This window comes from Microcaecilia unicolor, chromosome 9 (assembly GCF_901765095.1).
Source record: "Microcaecilia unicolor chromosome 9, aMicUni1.1, whole genome shotgun sequence".
NCBI lineage: Eukaryota > Metazoa > Chordata > Amphibia > Gymnophiona > Siphonopidae > Microcaecilia > Microcaecilia unicolor.
The window spans coordinates 1,212,627-1,233,682 of record NC_044039.1 but is presented as its reverse complement, the minus strand read 5'-3'; the positions used below and the strand labels follow the sequence as shown (position 1 = coordinate 1,233,682).

The 21,056-nt window shown below is 42.4% G+C and overlaps 1 protein-coding gene across 4 annotated transcripts in view; it reads left to right on the top strand.

Moving 5' to 3' along the window:
* The window catches only part of PTPRO (protein tyrosine phosphatase receptor type O), a 64,727-nt gene that overhangs the window by 35,639 nt on the left and 8,032 nt on the right, over nt 1-21,056 (top strand). Inside the window, exons 12-24 of one of the 4 annotated variants that reach the window (XM_030215263.1) lie at nt 22-142; nt 460-587; nt 3,202-3,334; nt 3,697-3,817; nt 6,919-6,987; nt 9,380-9,463; nt 12,435-12,470; nt 12,752-12,833; nt 13,252-13,342; nt 14,496-14,572; nt 15,005-15,139; nt 17,290-17,412; nt 19,151-19,305. In XM_030215263.1, coding sequence (XP_030071123.1) covers nt 22-142; nt 460-587; nt 3,202-3,334; nt 3,697-3,817; nt 6,919-6,987; nt 9,380-9,463; nt 12,435-12,470; nt 12,752-12,833; nt 13,252-13,342; nt 14,496-14,572; nt 15,005-15,139; nt 17,290-17,412; nt 19,151-19,305 — 1,355 coding nt within the window. Of the gene's footprint in view, nt 1-21; nt 143-459; nt 588-3,201; nt 3,335-3,696; nt 3,818-6,915; nt 6,988-9,379; nt 9,464-12,434; nt 12,471-12,751; nt 12,834-13,251; nt 13,343-14,495; nt 14,573-15,004; nt 15,140-17,289; nt 17,413-19,150; nt 19,306-21,056 lie in introns of all 4 variants that reach the window. The other 3 variants (XM_030215262.1, XM_030215265.1, XM_030215264.1) reach the window with 3 other exon arrangements.

The window sequence follows — 21,056 nt, the reverse complement described above, 5'->3', positions numbered from 1 at the left end:
CCCCCACTCTTCTCCCCTCAGGTTATGCGGAACTTGATGACTGCTGTGCTAAGTCTGCCTCCGGGGGATATCTACAATCTGACTGTAACAGCCTGTAGTGAGGGAAGGAGCAACACTTCCGCAGCCCGCCTGGTTTTGCTGGGTGAGAACCTGCTGCAAGAGCAGCCTTTGTTCATTCAGCTCCTTGTGTAACGCAGGGCATTTCCTGGAAGTTAGTGCCCTGAGATCTGAGGTAAATCCAAGGTAATACAGACAGGGCATAGCCTGTCCTGTCCCATTTGGAGGGGGGGGGGGGAATGTGCTGACTTAGGACAGACCCAGTGCTTAACAAGTGGGAGTGGAGGAGTAGAGGGGTGCATAGCTTTGGCTTCGTGTCTCACATACTTTTCCATGGGTCAGAGATGACCTCTACGGTGCCTGCTGGAAATCCACGTTTTAACTCTCTCTGTCTTGTTGTAGACCCAGTTCCACCAAAGTCTCTGTTTACTGTGAATAAGACGCAGACGTCGGTCACCCTGCTGTGGCTGGAGGAGGGTGTGGTGGATTATTTCTATGTGTCCTGCTGGCTGCTGGACTCCAGGCAGGAGGTAGGTACCACACTATCATGCACAAGAAGCCCCACTGGAGCTGCTCTGCCATTCCTGTAGAGAGAGTAAGCTAGGAGCGAAACTGCTAGGAGGTCAGACTGGGTTCTCCTGCTAGTTTGTCTGGGGTGTATTTTTGGGGTTCTGGGAGAGGACAGCACTTCAGGAGAATGGGATCAGGTAGGGGGAGGGGAGATTGAAAGGTCCTGGGCCCAAAGTCTTTTTTAACAGACAGGTCATTGGGGTGGGGGTGCTTTGAAAGGAAGGACGACTGATCCTATGTTTAGGAGGGCATTTTGTTTTACTTTAGTTTTATTAAGCTTTTTAACAAACATAATCTCACATTTATGAATGATAATACACAATTTGGAAATGAAAAATTATATAAACAAGCAAATTACTATTTAAGTTTCATATAATTATCGACCACAAAAATAAGAAATCAATCCAAGGAATTTCTAATCAGTAGGGAAGAGGTTAATGTAGTGGTTTAATGCCATATGTACACTCTTTAACTGCCTTGGAGTGAATCACTCGGGACATGACACTTCATTAATATAATTTACAATGTATGAATTTCTTTTAGATTATATGATTAATCTTACATCTTTAGGAGGGCATTTTAACAGTATCTCCTATGTAAGTGCTGGTATTTACACATATGTGAATGGTGATTTCAGAAAGCTGCTATGTACACATGGAGATGGTTGGGATGTGGGGCAATGTAAAGGGATATTTGGGAATACCAAAAATTTACTCATGTTGTATATGCAAACAAATTTCTCTGTTGGGTTTTCCACCAAATTTTAAAAAGGAAGGGCTTTACATAACATATTAAGAGAGTAAATTTCCATAACTCCCGGTTTTTATTCCTATCTCAGAGATTTAAAAGATAAAACCTTTGGTGACTTGCAGAGTTAATTGCTGGCGCTTATAATTGCAGTTTTCTGAAATCGTGGATGTGTACATGCCAGCTCTTAATATGTAGCAAACACCCACATAAGGTGATCTCACACACAGTGGATCCAAAAAAGAGTCCTCTCACAATTGGTGTCTTCCCAAACAAGGTCTTTATTCAAATCAATAAAAACAACCCGACACGTAAAGGCCTGCGTCAGGGGTCTATTGATCTTTGATGCAAAATAACTTGTAAAGCAGTTGACTCACAGTCAAATGTTGAATGGGGAGTTGCAAGGGGAGAGAAACCTACTGGGGAATGGAATGGGGAACAGGTGGTAAAGGTTATTGAAGCCAAGGAGAGAAGGTTGATTGGGGAGTGCAGGAGGAGGCAGGGCCGGCTCAACAATTAGGCAAGGCTAAGTGGTTACCAAGGGTAGTAGCTTCTAAGGAGCAGGAAAGAGCAGCTGCAGACAAAGTAGAAGAATAGATCCTGCCAACTACGCCAATTCAAAGAACCATCAGTGCTACTTCTGGCTGCAGGAAGGGGGCAGCAAAGAGCAGCAGTAGAAAAAGCGAAACAATAGATCCCGACAATAAGACCATCAATGCTACTTCTGCCTGCAGGAAGGGGGCAGCAAAGAGCAGCAGCAGAAAAAGCGAAACAATAGATCCCGACAATAAGACAGACCATCAGTGCTACTTCTGCCTGCAGGAAAGGGGCAGCAAAGAGCAACTGCAGACTAGAGAGCTGCACAGGAATGGCATGCTACCAATCCCAGGGCAAGCAGTTGCTTCCCCATTTGTATCTCAATAGCAGACTATGGACTTTTCCTCCAGTAACTTGTCCAAATCTTTTGACACACTAACCACTCCTATTGCATCCTTCAGCAAAGAGTTCCAGAGCTGAACTATTCATTGAGTGGCTATTCTTATGTTCTTATGTTGTACATACTGCACCTAGCATTCTGGGTTGAAATCCAAGCATATTCTATAAAAATGTACGTAACTTAATTAGCTTAATAAGCCAATCAGCATTGTTAATAGCACCTAACAAGCAATAATGAGCACTAATTGGCAATAATTAGAATTCACTAAATGTTAAATTTGAGGCGTGGATATAAATCAATCATTCAAAAATCAAAAACAAATCCACAAATAATGAAACAACAACAATCAGTTGGGGATGGACACAGGTCTTGCAGGGTTCCCGTGGAAGTGTAGTGCCAGGTTAGCCTACCTATCTTTTCCTTATGCCATGGCATTTATAATAGCACTAAAAAAATTAATGGATATGATTGATAGCATTAAAATCCCTATAAGCACTATGAGGGGAATTTATCAACATGGGCTACTGTTAAGTTAGATTATTTTACCACAAGTCAGGTTATTTTAGCATAGGAGATGGACAGGGATGGAAGCGATGATGGGCAGGGATGGCGGAGATTCCTCTGGGGACGGGTGAAACTTCTGTCCCCATCAATTTGCTACTGCAGACAAAGCAAAACAATAGATCCCGATAGCCAGACAAAGCAAAATTATAGATCCCAACAGCTATGCAAATTAAAAAAAAACACCAGTGTTACTTCTATCTGCATGGAGGGGGCAGTAAAGCATAAAATAGATCCTGACAGCCAGACAAGCTCAAAGAATCATCAGTGCTACTTCTAGCTGCAGGTAGGAGAACAGGTCTTTTCTCATGGTTCCTTTGTGTATTTAGGAATCTGTTACAGTCTCCTACCATATTGTGACTGTATCTGGACTGCAACCAGACTCATCCTATAACTGCAGCGTGAGCAGCATCAGTCACCAGACCCGCAGCGCTCCGGCTTTCATTACCGTGTCCACGCTGGGTGAGCCACATTTTATTGCATTATTATTCTACTCTCAGGATGCAGTGCAAGAAGTTTCTTGCATGGTAAAATAGAGGATGAAGGACGTGTACTCAATAGCTTCTGCTCCTCTCCTTCTACTGATCACCTGCTATTCTGCTTAGCTATGGGAGAGTCTTTGTTCTGATCCTATCTCTTGGGGGGTTTAAACATATTTTCTATTTATTAAGCACAAACGTTCTCTACAAGTGTGGCTAATAAGACCAACAAAAAATAAAGACTATAAATGCCAAGTATTCCTCCAAAAATTAAAGCAGCAGCTCTGCTCCAGCGGACCACGGCGTGTGATGGGAGTGAGTGAGTTCTATGGCTTGTATTTGCAGGTGTTGAGCTAAATGCAAATGTCGTGGTGATATCTGTGCTGGCTCTCCTCAGCATCCTCTTGATTGGACTCCTGGTTATTACCCTGGTCGTTCTCAGAAGAAAACACTTGCAAATGGCCAGGTAGGTGGAGTAATGTGACCCATCTGAAACAGTTCTTCCCATGTAAACAGCAGCAGAGAGTATCACATTGCAAAAAACGTCTGTTGCTGTAGGATTCCCTGGGGCCATTTTACTAAAACAAGTTAAGGAATTTCTAAGTGCTGTTAACACACTCCTGTGGCTTAACTCTTTAACTGACAAATTGCAAATTGGTGAAGTGACTTTCCCAAGGTTACAGGTAGTGAGACCTGAACTCTGGCTTCGCTGGTTCTCAGCCCTAGGTGGGGACTGTGTCTTACACTTAGGGGTCCTTTTACTAAGGTGCGCTAATGAATTTAGCGTGCACTGTGTGTTAAATGCTAAAAACCCCATAGGTATACAATGGGCTCTATGGCACTTAATTAATAGGCATATTTTCAAAGCACTTAGCCTTCCAAAGTTCCATAGAAACCTATGGAACTTTGGAAGGCTAAATGCTTTGAAAATATGCCTCTCTAAATTAGCGTGCACCAAATCAGTTAGCAGTTACCTTAGTAAAAATATGAATCTGTTATTGTAAGTGAGTTACAATAACAAATTAAAACATTAATAACTACTACAACTACTATTTAATATTTCTAAAGCGCTGCACAATCTAACAAAGAAGGACAGTCCCTGCTCAAAGGAGCTTACAATCTAAAGGACAAAAAAGTGCAGTCAGTCAAATTGGGGGCAGTCTAGATTTCCTGGATAGAGGTACAATGGTTAGGTGCCGAAAGCGACATTGAAGAGGTGGGCTTTGAGCAAGGATTTGAAGATGGGCAGGGAGGGGGCTTCATGTGCCAGTGCTATTGAGAAAGACATTGGAATGCCACTGCTTGCCCTGGAATTGGTAGCATGGAATGTTGCCACGAGATACTTGTGGCCTGGATTGGCCACTGTTGGAAACAGGATACTGGACTAGATGGACATTGGTCTGATCAGCATGGCTATTCTTATTTTCTTATGTTCTTACGTCACTCAAGATGACAAAAGAAGATAGGGGGGGACCCAGCAGGTATCCATTGGAGCCACCCCCAGCCTCCCAACCTCCTTCAAAAACCTATGACACATCCCAGCAGCAATCCACCTCACTTTGCAACCCCTGTTCTAAGTTCTAAGGCACTTCTGAAGTAGAGGAGTGTGGTAGCCGTGTTAGTCCACTCTTAAGGTTATCAATAGAAATCAAACAAAATAAAACATGGAAAAGAAAATAAGATGATACCTTTTTTATTGGACATAACTTAATACATTTCTTGATTAGCTTTCGAAGGTTGCCCTTCTTCGTCAGATCGGAAATAAGCAAATGTGCTAGCTGACAGTGTATATAAGTGAAAACCTTCAAGCATTACTATGACAGTCTGACAGGGTGGGAGGATGGGGGTGGGTCGGAGGTATGCATGGGGACATCAAAGCATATCATTGATATTCTAACAGGATGGGTGTGGATAGGTGAGGGGTGGGGTGATCAACAGAGACATACAGCTTTATGGTTTATAATGGGCTAGGAACCCCAGATCCTTAAGTCCTTTCTGTTGGGTGTTAAAATATTCAATCATTCTGACTTCAAAGGTCTTACGTTCTTGTATGGTTTTAAAGTTACCTTTGAGGATTCTCACTGTGAAGTCACTGGTACAGTGTCCTGGTCCTGTAAAATGTTGACCAACAGGCGTGGGAACCCTGCTGGCACCATATGAACAATACTGGTGCCAGCAGGGTTCCCACGCCTGTTGGTCAACATTTTACAGGACCAGGACACTGTACCAGTGACTTCACAGTGAGAATCCTCAAAGGTAACTTTAAAACCATACAAGAACGTAAGACCTTTGAAGTCAGAATGATTGAATATTTTAACACCCAACAGAAAGGACTTAACAAGGATCTGGGGTTCCTAGCCCATTATAAACCATAAAGCTGTATGTCTCTGTTGATCACCCTCCCCTCACCTATCCACACCCACCCTGTTAGAATATCAATGATATGCTTTGATGTCCCCATGCATACTTCCTACCCATCCCCCTTCCTCCCACCCTGTCAGACTGTCATAGTAATGCTTGAATGTTTTCACTTATATACACTGTCAGCTAGCACATTTGCTTATTTCCGATCTGAGGAAGAAGGGCAACCTTCGAAAGCTAATCAAGAAATGTATTAAGTTATGTCCAATAAAAAAGGTATCATCTTATTTTCTTTTCCATGTTTTATTTTGTTTGATTTCTATTGATAAGGCACTTCTGGAAACACTGATAGAAGCAACAACCTATTCCAAAGCATCAGAGAAATAAAACAACCCCAGGGAAAAGAGTTTTGGTCTGTAGGTGCAGAGAGAGGAACTCTTTTTCGTAATGTAAGAACATCTTATGAGGAAAACTCCTTTCTCTGTACTACCATACCGAAACCCCTTCCCCCAGGGTTGTTAACATTTTTAGCCTGTCTTGTAATTCAGTTGCACACCACATGATGGCAGCATAATACAAGTGCACAGAATATCCTTTCTGTACTCTTCTGTCAGGGCAGGCCCTTTGCTTTCATTGATTCAGCAGCTTTGTCTCAAATTAAATCAGAGGTGTCTAAATTTCAGAGTAATAAGTGAAGGACATTATAGACAAATTGAACATGTAAATGTCAACTCCCCGTTATCAGACAGATGATAAAGAGAGTACATTGAACCTGTATTTAATAAGGTGTACTAGGGTCGGGGGGGGGGGGGGGGGGGGGGGGGGGAAGAAATAGCCATGGGGTTACTGCAGAGCAGAGTTTGCTGCTGTGCATTAAGAGTGTGGCTGATAGTGTGGAATGCAGTTACCTTTACCTGTGAGGGTTTGGTGAGTTGCATGTTAGCAGTTAGTCTTGTGCATGTCTGCAAGACAGAACCCTCCATTCACCCCTTCCCAATGGTGATTTCCATGTCAGGTGTTTAATATTGGCTATTGATGTGCACTAAAAATTAACAAGCTGCTTTAACTGTTAACGCTGCACTGTACTAACATTGAAAGCCGTGTTAAACACCTCGCATAGCTTAGTAACTCCCTTACAGACAGAAGAATGAGGAATAAGACCAGCCTGGTGCATTTCTGATGATTCTTACTAATCTTTTCTAGCAGGGAATGTGGGGCTGGAACATTTGTTAACTTTGCTTCCTTGGAGCGAGATGGAAAACTTCCATACAACTGGTGAGTTTCCCACTGGAAATGTTTCTGTAACTTTGCAGGTAAGCATGATTCATGTTATCTCCTCCTGTTCCTCCAGAGAACCAGCACCTTTTCCATTGTCTTCTAAAATTTGACCCATGGTTCCCAAGTTTTAATGAAAGAGCTCTGCACACCAATTCTGCCTTTGTCATAGATTCTTTGACTGGTTGCAGGGGGCCTGGCTATTGTGGGGTGGGTCCCTCAGTGATCACCCCTGAAGGGTGGCCTGGCATTTGAGTACCGGCACCTTTTTCGCTAGAAAAAAAACACACTGCTCCCTATTCACCCAAGCATCCTTCACCTGTTTAGCCACCTTAAGATCATCAGAAACAATCACACCCAAGTCCCTCTCCTCAGCACAGAAATGCTTCACCATCTATACTATCCCGCTCATTTGGGTCTTTTGTAGCCCAAATGTATGACACTGCATTTTTCAGCATTAAAACTTAGCTGCCAAATTGTGGACCATTCTAATATAATATTTATTTATTTATTACATGTGTACCCCGCGCTTTCCCACACATTGCAGGCTCAATGCGGCTTACATAGTTAATACAATTCCAATAGCAAAGTCTTAGAGGAGAATATTATAAGCAGTGAAAGTGAGGTTTTGAGAATGAGTAGTTGAGTATGTAAAGGTAAACAAAGGTAGGATAAGCAAAAGGAAAAGAGATTGGGAGGGGTGAGGAGAGGAAGGATGGATATAGATTTCACTAAGAACTTTGGTCCTGCAACATCAACAGATTTCCAAATGAAGAAAGACAAAATTTAAGGTCAATAGTGGGAAGCAAGCTGGCAGATAGCTTAAGGGAGTTTACAAAGTGGTATTGGGAGACGAGGGGGTTTCATGGGGGGGGCGGGGTTGACTTGAGACCAGTTTCATCTTTTCATTGCTGAGGTAGAAAAGACTAAGCAGCTGTACCACCATTTTTACAGATGACCCTAAACTCTGCACTCTTGTGACTCTACGGCAGAATGCATTTAATCTGACAGAAGTGGATCCATATTTTAGACAAATGTGCAGATGCCCAGCAGATGACATTTAATGTAGATGTGTATAAGGTGATGCACATAGGACTCAGAAATAAGGGCATTAAATATGGCCTTGTGCCAAAACTCGGAAACATTAATCGGGAGGGAAAGTGCTGGCAATATGAGCTGATAACACACTGGGAGTGAGGGTCAGTCACAGCTGGAGGCAAATCCCGGTGATATGAGCTGATAAAACACTGGGAGAGAGAATCAGTCACAGCTGGAGTCAAATCCTGGTAATATGAGCTGATAACAGGCTGGGCGTGAGGAGCAGTCACAGCTGGAGGAGTACTGAGGTAGGAACAAGTCTTGAGATTATCAACCTGCCTCTGTATATGGCATTTCCTAGACCACATTTGAAGTACAGGAGTTTTAGCACTTTTTATCCATTTATTTAATGATTTATCTCAGTATATTACCTACCCTAGCTCAAAACAAAAACAAACAAAACAACACCTCAGGGCAGGTTACAAAACAGTTACATGACAAGATAATATTGACACTAGCTGCCGATCCCCTCCTCTTACCACACCATTAAAGCTTTTAAAAGCTGGCAGAAAGAAGCATGGGAGTTGTGCACCAGGGATGAGTGCTAATCCCGGAATTCTGAAAAGCTTGCCAAATGTGGGGTCATGAATAGAGAGAGAGAGTGTGTGGTGAGGTAATCAGGTGAAGGTTGGACTTAATAGACCTCTGGGATTCTTTCAACTTAGTCCTACTTTGTAACCTTTGTGATCTAACAATGATCCAGAATCAGGTTGAAACAATGTTCATTATTACTGATTGTTCTAGGTTCACTGTTTCTCACTGTTCTAGATACGTTATTATTCACTGTTGTAGCCTCACTGTTACTCACTCTTCTAGGTTCCAATTTACTCACTATTCTAAGTGCATTGCTTGCTTTTGTCTCCTCTAACTTTGATTGTAACAGTACTGGGGTACTTCTATACTGAGCCAGACTGAGTCACTGTTGGTCAGCTCAGAAAACGTGTAGACATACCTGAGGGTAGGGGAGGATATGGAAGAGGGCTAGATGTGTGGCTTGCTCCTCTTTCTCCATCTTCTGGCTTGATGCCCCAGGTGGAAGTCTGTGTAGCCAATGCATATCTACAGCTCTGGGAAAACTGGTAACTTGAGGGGCAGAAGCACCATTATCTTTCATGTGAGACCGTCAGACAGAACTTATTACAAGGGCTCAGGCTTTGTAGCATTCTGAAGGTGATTAAAGAAAGCTAGGCCTCGGGTACAGGATTGCTCATTCTCAGGTCTCCAGAGGGGTAGCAGTGCATCCTGCAGAAGTAACTTTTCCTCTTTTCTCTCCTCCCTGTACTAACGCTGACAGGAGAAGAAGTATCTTTGCTTTTCTAACTCTGCTCCCCTCCTGTCTCTGGACTGATTACCTTCTGGCTTTTTATATTAACCCTTGGTAAGTAATTTTATTATCTTAAAAGAGCACTTAAACAATGAACACTGTGCTTTTGACCCTGAATGATGAGAGGTAGCTGATGTAAAACAAATCAGAGAAAGTATATTTTTCACTGAACGCATACTCAAGCTGTAGAATTTCTTGCCGGAAGATATGGTGAAAGCAGTTAGCATAGCTGGGTTTTAAAAGGGTTTAGAGAGATTCCTATTATCCAGGTAGACTTGGGAGAGCTGCTGCTTATCTGAACATATAAGGAAAACATCTTCTCCTAGGGATCTTGCCAGGTACTTGTGACCTGGATTGGCCACTGCTGGAAACAGGATGCTGGGCTTGATGGACCATTGGTCTGACCTAATGTGATAGCTCTTATGACACACCTAAGCAGTTTTAGACCATCGTCTGCTTTGCTTCCATCTGGCTGATATTGATCTGGTTTTGTTTTTGGATAACCATATTTTTTTTTGTCCAGAATGTGGGTGCTAAGTCTGCGGTGCGTCATTCATCATGTGGGGTTCCTCAAGACTTAGTTTTCTCCCCATCACTGTTTAATATATTTTTGCCCCCCCCCCCCCCCCTTGTGTGGCTGGTCCACACATGTGAAGTGGATGTGTATGTATATATTGATGATGTTTTCCTCGTAGGTATTGTTCCCCGCATGACCCGGATTTGACTCTTTTGCAGGCTTGTTTGACAGCGATGTCCCAGTGGTTGGTTGGTTGGTTGGTTTTGAATGTTGCAAGCTGGGTTGTCGGTCATTTACATTGCCCTAAGCTGGTTCCTACACTGTTAGGATGTGTGGAACCGGTCTCAGGCTCTTTTTAGTGTAATTATTGAGTCAGAGTTATGGTTACATTTCTAATGTTGTGTGGACAGGTCTCTTCATTCTGTCCCAGTATGGTAACGTTTATGTTCTTATGTATTTTGATGAAGCGGTGCGGCATGGCCTTTTGCATGCTTTGTTAATTTCAGGGTCTAAGGGAATGTAGGTTATCCTAGGGTTTGTTAATATGTGACTAAGTGATTGCAGGTCCTTCAGAATAATGGGGTTCGGTTGTTGGCGGGTGCGCATGTGACGGATCATGTTACTCTACTACTTATTCGTTTTCATTGGCCGCCCATTGAGTATCGGGTGTTGTTTAACATTTTTACGTCAGCTCATAGGGTTAGATGAGATCACGGATGGCATAAATATTCTACAGGTAAGATGATGTGTTTGAACTTATGATTTCCTTCTCGAAGAGAAATTCATAGCTTTTCAGCAAATGAACAGAACGCTCTACTTATAGGCAATTTCCCATGCTTTGGAGCGCAAAATAAATGAAATTAAAACACAAAAGATTTTTTAATGGGTTCCAAAAAAATGACAATTATGATGATCTTATTAAAAGAATCCCATTAAAAAAAAACAAAAGTAAAAAGTACATTGAAACGGGTTGTCATGGTAACGTGCAATGGAGGGTGGTAAGAGTGTGGCAACAGGTACAGATGAGAAACATTGACTGTGACAGCTGAGAAAGCACGTTATAAAATACAGATCAAGTTATCTTTACCATTCATAAAACTGATAAGAATGAGAGGGCCACATATAAATCCTAATGTCTTAAGAACAAAAGCTATCTTTAAAGGATATTTTGATATTAAAACATTAAGATGGAATTTATTGCAAAAGAAAATGTAAATAATACAAACTCCAATCGATAGGAAAAACAAATCTGAAAGCAAAAATTTGGCCCAGGAATCAAAACCAGGTCTTCAGGATGGCACTTGTCACTGCCCTCCCCCCCCCCCCCCCCCCCCCCCCCGGGCCAAGCTGTAGTAACAGATTTTGGAGTGATTTTACAAGGCCTCCAAAAGGTTTTACCGGTGTAGCTGCAGACACTTAAATACTGTCTAATGCAGTTGCCCCTATCATTCATCAGCCCCATAAAATCAAGCGCTTTCATAATCCTCTTTTCCTTTCTCTGTATGAGTAAAATTTACAGATGTGAGTCATAAGCACATAAGCACCGCCACGCTGGGAAAAGACCAAAGGTCCATCAAGCCAAGCACTCTGTCTCCGACAGCGGCCAATCCAGGCCCCAAGAACCTGGCAAAAAAAAACAAAATTTCATAACAATCAATGGACTTTTCCTTCAGAAATCTGTCCAGACCCCCTTTAAACTCAGCAAGGCCAGCTGCCGTCACTACCTTCTCCGGCAATGAGTCCCACAGTCTAACTACGCGCTGAGTAAATAAAAACTTTCTCCGAGCAAATATGAAGCCAAAAACATAATAGGGTCTGTGTTACTAAAGCACGCTAACTGGTTTAGCACATGCTGACAACTTTGCATGTGCCATGCAGTCCATATGTATACAATGGGCCACACGGCATTTAGCATGTTAATCGTTAGCGCATCTTAGTAAAAATATTTCTTGCTCCTGCATTGGTTTCATTTTTGCTTTAGGTTTTATGGTTGTAAATTTTACACACAGAGAAAAGAGGTTTTTGATTCTCACTTGATTTTATGGCCTCAGGTATTTAAGTATCTACAGTTGTAGTGTAATCTTTTTTTCTGATGGTCCTATCCATCTGAATTATCAGTGCTGTTTTCACTCTTGATCAATCACTGCTAAAACAGGGTGATTCAATTTCTGTTGCAAAAAAAATCATAAGAGCCAGGGACCCAGAAGACTTCAGCCTGTTACTCATCTGACTGAGTCCTTGAAATAACAAAAAATATTCTTTGAAGTGTATGAGGGAAGTGTTTTCCGTGTTTGGCGGGTTCTTATAGGGTGAGAGACCCGAAAGGGTGACGGTCTCTAAAAAATGAGACTGTCATGAAATGATGACTGTCTCTGTGTGAAGGGGTTTCATTGTGAGGGTGTAACAGGTTGAGGGGTGTCTCTCACATTGAGGAGTCTAAGAGGGTAACTCTCAGAGACAGGTAAATCTGTTAAAATAAACTAAAGACTGATTTGGTTTGTTTTGTAGGAACAAAAATGGAATAAAGAAGAGAAAGTTAACCAAGTATGGCTCACTTGAATTCTAAAACTGCTTCTACATCACGAGTTTGTGTTCTTCTATACAGGATAGGGTTATTTGTTTATTTATATTTATGAAATGGTGCGTGCGTGTGTGTTTATGTGAGTCTGAGTTGATATAAAGGGGAGGCTATTTGTGTATTTATAATTATGAAAGTAGGGACGTTATTTGTGTATTTATATTTATGAAAGGGTGTGCATGTGTGTGTATTTATCTCACTTCCTTGTATGCAAATCTCACGTTCATTCACTTTCTTTCTGTGATAGTCCCGTTCAGCTGGATGACTTTGATGTCTACCTCAAGGAAATGGCCAAAGACTCCAGCTACAAGTTTTCTCTGCAGTTTGAGGTGAGCTGTTCCGTGTTGGATTCTTATAGAGAGAGGACTGTCCTACTCCGTATTCAGAGGGGAAGGGTGGCAGTGGGTTTGTGAGCGGAGTAATTATGCAGCAGTAGAGGCTGAAGACTTGCTAAAATTTGGGTTGGCAAATTTTTGAAAGAGAAAATTCTACTACCTGGCTGTCCCCTCACCCCTCTGCAGTCCTGGCCCCCTGGCCCATCTCTTCAGTAGATATTGAGAGGTACAGAGAAGGAATTTGTTTTTTTCTAAATGGAAGATGTTATTCGTAATCATGGAATAAGCATGGAATGATGCTACTAACTGTGACCTGGATTGGCCACTGTCTGGGCTATTCTTATGTTCTTATAATCAGAAAGCCCTGTTGTATAAACAAAGATGACCAAGAATCTTTCTCTCATGTTAACAGGAGCTGAAGCAGATTGGCATTGATATTACACACACAGCTTCAGATCTGCCTTCAAATCGATGTAAAAATCGCTACACTAACATTCTACCATGTAAGTACCCTGTTCATACAGGAAGATGATGAGTGGATTGTCCAGGAGCCTGTTCTGTCTATCCTCTTGCAGATGATACTAAGAGCCACAAAAAAGGAGCCGACAGAATGTGAGATGGTCTAAGGACGTACAAAATATGATGAAGGCAGATACAATCCTAAACAGAGGCATAGACCACAGGGTCACCTGCTGACTTTTATCTGCCCATCTGTTATTATGACAGATTAACGTGTTGGCTGGGTCTGTCTGGCAGAATGATTGAAGCCGGATATCTCTGTCAGGCTGTGTAGAACTAGTACTAATCAAGGGGACTTAGACACACTAGAATCAACAATGACAAACCATAAGAGTAAAGTCCCAGTTTCTACATGTAGAAATGCAGTGATGTGGAATGATCATTTAAATTAAGTTTGCAGTGTTGTAACATTATTTACATAAGTGCATATTAGCTCGATTGGTCCAGCACGTTGATCATCGGCAGCTATCTAGCAAGGCCGTGAGGACTTAGGTTGGGTGATCAGGCAACAGCCATGTTGGTAAATGATCTCAAATCTATGGTGGTTCTACATGGGAAGGGTATGAACTAAACATGAGATCTTGCATGCTTATCTACCGCTGAGGGTAGACTTTAAAGATGTCAAGCCCTGTTGGATAAGAAGAGGTATCTTACCGGCAGTCGCAGTCTATACAAATACGAGGAACTTCTAGTCTGCAACATGACCGAAGGCTTAGTTTGGATTACAACAAATCAAAATAGATTAATAATCTCTAAGCAGTACATAATAACAGACCTAGTACATAAGAATACACAAATCATGTCTTCAGAAACTTCCTAAATAAATGGGTTTTTAACAATTTACAAAACCTTAAGTAGGAGGGTTCACATCTCATCTCTTCAGGGACAGAATTCCAGTGTTTAACAGCCAGGTATTAAGAACTGGGCAAGAATGAATCGAATACTTTTTGTTCTGTTCTCACCTCACATTTTACTCTTTCTGTGCCAGTGCACATGCCAAAGCTTGAGGGATTTGCTATGTGACCAATTTTTAAGGATGTAGTGTAGGATTAAGACCACACGTGCTCTATTGTTCTTATCCTGAGGGTTTTTTTTTCTTGCCTCTACGTTGATTATTTTAATATTTCCTGGCTGCAGATGACTTCAGTCGTGTGAGATTGGTTTCCATGAGTCAGGAGGAAGGCACAGACTACATTAATGCCAACTATATCCCCGTAAGTGTAACAAGAAGGTAAATTATTAGTGGTGTACAAGGAATTCAGCTTTTCCACCTTAGCTGCACTCCTGTGGAATTCATGCCCATGTTATCTGTGATCGGAAAATTCAGTCGTAAAATTTCAAGCTGGCCCGAAGGCCCATTTCTTCTCTCAGGCCTTTGGACCTTGACTGCTGCTGTTTTTGGCACCTGGATTGGTTCTACTTGCAACTTTCTACCTCACTCCGTTATTAAAGGACTCACCCTTTCTTCTAACATTATCTACATTGATTATCTGTTGCCCCTGCAAAGGGTGGTTAGAAAGACTTGTAATAAAGATAAACGTAAACACAGGGGAACAGTAGTGTGGCCTTTTCCTTAACTTCTCTCTCCCCCCCCCCCCCCCCCCCACCCCCAGTACACCTCATACTAAGCTGTCATTTTTTCTTAGGGATACAACTCTCCACAAGAATACATTGCTACTCAAGGACCACTGCCAGAGACCAGGGGTGACTTTTGGAAGATGGTTCTACAGCAGAAGTCACAAATCATTGTGATGCTAACTCAGTGTAACGAGAAAAGGAGGGTGAGTAAGGGAATCACAGATGGGTGTTGATGGGTTCTGCCTTGTCTTGCCATCTGCGCATGTGACCTTGTACAAGAACATCGGTTAGGTCTGTGGTCCATCACGTCCAGCACCATGAGGAGAAAAAAAAATTCAAATAAAGAAAAGTAAAGGGATCCTTTCCTGTCCCCATTAACAAACTATGAAAACTAAATAAATCCAATACCTCATTATCTTACTTTCCAATTTGTTTTGTTTCAACATTTTTATTGACCAACCAATACAGAAATAAAATTTGCACACATGAATCTACAAAGGCAATTGTCGTCTGTGATCATTATCATAATCCAACATTATTCCCCCCCCCCCCTTTTCACCCTTCTCCCCTTCCAATTTGTTTTAAATATGCTACCTATTATTTTAATGGGGTGTCCCCTAGTGTGAGTGCTGTTTGAAAGGGTAAATAGCTGTAACCCCCCTGGCCCCCTACGGTACCCTGTGACAGCTTATGCTTACAGGACACAGGCCAGAGACCAGCGCTAGGTATAAAAAAATATCTACTACAAAATGAGTAATTCCTCCGTTACCCAGAAGAATATCAGGGTTCTGGGATGCTGATCCCGTAGAGTAAAGCAGATTGCTATAACTGGATACCCTGAGCACTTCTCTGCCAGTTTCAAACAAAACCAACCAGACAGGCAGCTGTAGAATCCAGAACAAATCACTTTACTGGGTCACGGAGGCAAGAAACAGTAATGTTGCGTAAGCAGGCCTTTTAGGGTGTAATCATACAAACTTTACAGAATACAGCAATTAGATTATAAGGTAATAAAGATAAATTTAATTATGTTAGTTTGGCTGCCTCTTATTTACAGAATTCACTTTATGATATTGGTGTTGGCCAACAAGGCCGTTTACGAAATGCAACCGCCATACTTAAGTAGGCTAGTAATATCCTACTAACCAGGAAGGGTCCTTCGATCAGCACAAGATTGTAGAATGGTGGTTCCCCCTATAAATTGAATAAGATGGGAGACTACTAGAGATACATCCTTTATTGCTTAGCCTGTGCCTTTGGAACGGGTTGCCAAAAGATTTGAGAGATCTTAAGAACTTGCTCAAAACTTATTTTTTTTCATCAAGCATTTAACTTACCAGAGGAAGGAATTCTCACCCTGTTATTGAATGTTCTAGAGTGAATAGGTAGGTCTTTCCTGTTAATTAATAGCGCTCCTCCTCCTCCCCCCCCCCCCCCCCCCCCCAGATCTGGTAAAGTGTGGCAGTAGATAGTTTTTGGGTTTTTTGAATAAACATATCAGTGGCAGCCAAGCTCTGCTCCTGGGCCATCCCATTAGTAACAGGACAGTGCCTGGGCAGTCACAGGCAATAGACAGCAGGCACTATCTACCTTAGCGCTGCAGGACATTGCCATATGGCTAGCGCAGTGGGGTTTAACCGGGCAGGAGCCTCTTTTGCCTGGCTAAACCCCTTTGAATATCAACCCTTAGTTTCTAAGACAGTACATAGGTTGGGCTCTACTTATTTCTCACACCAGCTGAGTCCAGTAAAGAAGTATTTCCTTATTACTCCTGAATCCTCTGCCATTCACCACAGCCCCAGTTTAGTAATTAGGGCCTGTACATTTTGTATTTTGTTTTCTTTGTACTCTGCCCTGTGCTGGTTTGGAAAGAGCAATAATCAAATGTGAGGAATAATTAGTTAAACAAATATTGTCTAAATGATTCTTTTCCTGGATGGTGACTCTTGAAATAGAACCACCACCCCGTAACCAAAGCTTGCATTATTTTTCTGTGCATGTCATTTTGCACTTGTTTGCCTTAAATCTGTCCATCAGCTCATTTTCAATAATGTGTCATCTGTAAATGTGATCACCTTGCTTATTGCACTGCGCATTTTTTTAAGGTAATTTCTTAGCATCTTAAACACTGGTCCCAGTACAGATCTCTCAAGTCAGTAACCCGCAATAGAACATTGCCTGCTATCTGATGGCTTTTTAATTTCCTGAGGCATCTCTCATGAAATCCAGATGTCTTAACAACTGTTGTCCTTACCCACATATTTATGCTTGTTTTCCTTAGCTAGCCAAAATCTCTGAAAATGCACCCAGTAAATGGCACACACAAGGCTCAATGCCACATTTTGGGTTGCAGGTGAAGTGTGATCATTATTGGCCCTTTACAGCGGAGCCTGTTCTGTATGGAGACATCACTGTGGCAATGATCTCAGAAAACGAGCAGACCGACTGGTGTTACAGGACGTTTAGAATCAGCTGTGTAAGTTCCACCATGTAGCCAGTAATTCTCTATGTAGCTTTAGCTTTAATCGGAACCTCAGTTACAACCACTCATTTCTAGATCAGGGTTCTCATTCTTTTGTATTAATTATTTTAGGCAGCAGCTCTGGCCAGCGCCTTTGTGCTTCCAGCTCAGTTAGAACCAGGGCTGAGACCCAACACCTTACATTAGTGATGTTCACTCCCAGTCCTCAAGGGCTGCAAACAAAACATCCCTAATGAATATGTATAAAAGATATTTGCATAGCACGGAGCTGGCAGAACTCACTCATATACATATTGTGCAAACCTAACATACCTATGGCCTGTGAGAACCAGAAGTGAAGACCATTATGCCCGTTAAAACGGGCGAGATTTCCAGCTACCCTCCTCGCCAGGTCGCCGCCCCCCCTCCCCCCCCCCCCCCCCCCCCCCGGAGTCACCAGCCCGGGCCCTCTCTTCGCAATTCAACTTTCAGCTCCTTAACTGCAGCAGGCAGATCAGCTGAGCTGCCATCGGCCTTCCTTCTCTGCCTGTGTCCCGCCCTCGTGTGACGTAACGTCGGCGAGGGCAGGACAGAGGCAGGAAAGAAAGGCCGATGGCAGCTCAGCTGATCTGCCTGCTGCGTTTTTGGTGCTGTAAGTTGAATTGCGAAGAGAGGGCCGTGGAGGGGGGGCGGCGGCAGTGACTCTGGTTGGGGGGGGGAGCGGTGGCGACCTCGGCGGTTCCCTCCCTCTCTCCCCTTCACGTAGTTTCCCTCTTTGTCCCACTCCCGTCATCATGTATTGACGCGGGGGCGGGACAGAGAGGGAAAGTCTCTACTGCGCATTTGCGGGTGAGTACGGTCACTCGCAATTTATATGTTTGATAGTTCTGAACAAGAAGCAAAACGAACATCCAAAATAAAACCACTGCTAAACAATACATTTAAAGTCAGTGTATAAAACCACCAACTCCAGGACACTTAGATCAATATAAAACACAGAGCAGGTCACCAGCGTTCAGCCTCCCTCCCAGTCACCTAGATAAGAAAGGTTTTCAGAACATGATACTCTAATTACTTCCTAACCCCATATCCATGCTCTAGCAATTAGCCTTCTAAAGGCAATATGTTCCAATCCACTGGACTGGCAAAGGAGAAAATCTGGTTATGATTTTCAGCAAGATTAAAAAGTGTCACTGTTACAGTAACACTTGGTACCCTCAGATTGGAGTGAGAGCAAAGGCTTTCAAATATTTAACCTGTACTAATACACTGTGTTGCATCTCCACTCCATACACAGTGCACCAGTGTGAGAAGTTTGACCTTAAATGTATAAATTCACTAGTAACTAACGGAAAGAGATTAATCAATGTTTAATATGTTCCTGTCAAAACCGTAGGAGCCAATGTTTCAAAATAACCAGGGGAGCTAAACCCAATGCAAATTACCCCTCCCTGGATGCTATGAAGGAGTTTGCTCAATATTGGGGGTGCTCAAGCACCCACGGAGCATTCTGAACTACCTCAAAGCACTTCTAGGCTTCTCAGTCCATAACAGTGAATTACTGTAATTAAACCAACCACAACCTTCTCCTGCCACTCTCCATCTTCCCCTTCCCTTCCACTGCTCACCAGCATTTACCTGCTGCTCAGAGAAACCCAACCAATTGGACTGATGTGGGTTGCGGTAGATGTTTTAGTTCATGGGCTGATGCCATGCAGGAGATTGTGTATGTCTAATGCCTTTTTATCTCTAGGCTGATGAGGTGCTGGAGGTGATGCATTTTAACTACACATCATGGCCTGATCATGGTGTCCCCAGTACCAATGCTGCAGAGAGTGTCCTGCATTTTGTACAAATGATTCGGAAGCAGGCAAACAAGAGCCATGGCCCTCTCACAGTGCACTGCAGGTAGGGAAGTTCCTGGTTTCCCTTGTGTTCCCAGCTGAGCAAAATCTTTCCAGGGTATGGGGGAAAAACTGGTCACAAATCTCTTTGTTGGTTATGTGCAGATGTCAAGCTTGTATACAATAAGGTAGCAGGTCTCATCTACTTAAAGTTATATAAACACGATAGCATTGTTATCTCAGAACACTGACATCAGAAACCAGCCAGAAGTGTGAAGAAGTTATTACGACTTAGAGCATTGCTATTTCCACTAACAAAAGCTTTGATACAAGAAAACCAGCCATTGTGAAATAGTGATGATCTTCCTGTACTTTTTACCCCATAGAAATGTCAGTGCCAAGAGATTATTCTGTACAACATGTGGAGAAAGAGAAGAATTTGATTAGGATTAAAAATTTTAATTACTTATCTTTTCCAAATGAGCTGAGTACAAGTTACAAGCACATTGGTCTTAAATACATAACCACCTAAGCGTCTAATTTCTCCTACTTTGGAACACAGATGTGGAATGCATTACCGAACTGTGTGAAAACGCTGCATGACCATCAAGACTTTAGACGCTCTTTAAAGACCTATGTGTTTTGTAAGGCCAACCCTACTGATGCTACTCAATAGACTCTACGTTATATTGCCTCAAAGGACCATTATATTCCTTATTATTTTGTACCTTATTTTACACATGTACCCCCTCCCTTACCTGGCCCTATTTCTTATTGACTTGTAAGCCACATTGAGCCTGCTTGTGTGTGGGAAAATGTGGGATACAAATGCTGCAAATAAATAAATAAATAAATAGACAAATGGTTTCCTTGTCCAAGTGGACTTCCAAGCTAAGTTGTACCGTAAACACCAATAAATTCAATCAGAGGACAAGAAAACATGGGCAAAAGATACAGAACTTGTCCCAGCTGTATTGGGCAGCACCAGCATGATTAAAAAGAATTTCCAAGGGCACCTTGATCTGTCTCCTGCACATAATACACTGTATGAACTCCAGGAGGCGCTCTTTGACACCATGCAACTATTGAGACAATCATTAACAGTGAATCTGAGGGACTGAGGTATCAAATGGCTAGTTCATTCCTGTCCTAGTGCATGCAAAGTTTAACCTATTAGACACAAAACACCAGGAAGAAAGGAAGTAAGGTATTCAGACGTTTCAGAGAGATGGGTTAAGGGAACTGACCTGCTGGAAGCAGAGAATACAAGTCATTACAGATAAATTTCTCTAAGGAAGTTCCTGTTTTCTGCCAACAGAAAGGAAACAAGACCCTAGATGACAGAGTCTCCGTACATGATTTTAATTCTGGGAAATGAGGCTCTGGAATCGTCCTCGGCAGTCTAAGGTTACTTCTGTACAGACATAGCTGACATAAGATGAAGTATAAACCTCCTATTTTCTTAGTTTGTGTCAAAGAGGCCTGAAATCTGATGGAAAACACAATTAGAGACTGAGTCTTTCTGTGACACTGATCAACAGAAAGGGGTACACACGTAGTTCCATCCAGACTGGTCTTTCCTTTTGTATCTAAACTCAGCCTTGCCAGAACCTTCCCCAACCCCACAAAATTTAATGCAGAGATGACATAACTTGATCCCACAGCTGCTGGAGCAGTCCAGCACATGCCATTTTAAACTATACAATGTGGTGCTGGTCTCACCCTGGACAGAGCATAGCAGGGTCCTGAGAGTTGCGTTTGCCCTTGGAGTTGGGATTCCAGAATCTTGTTATTCTTTGGGATTTTGCCAGGTAC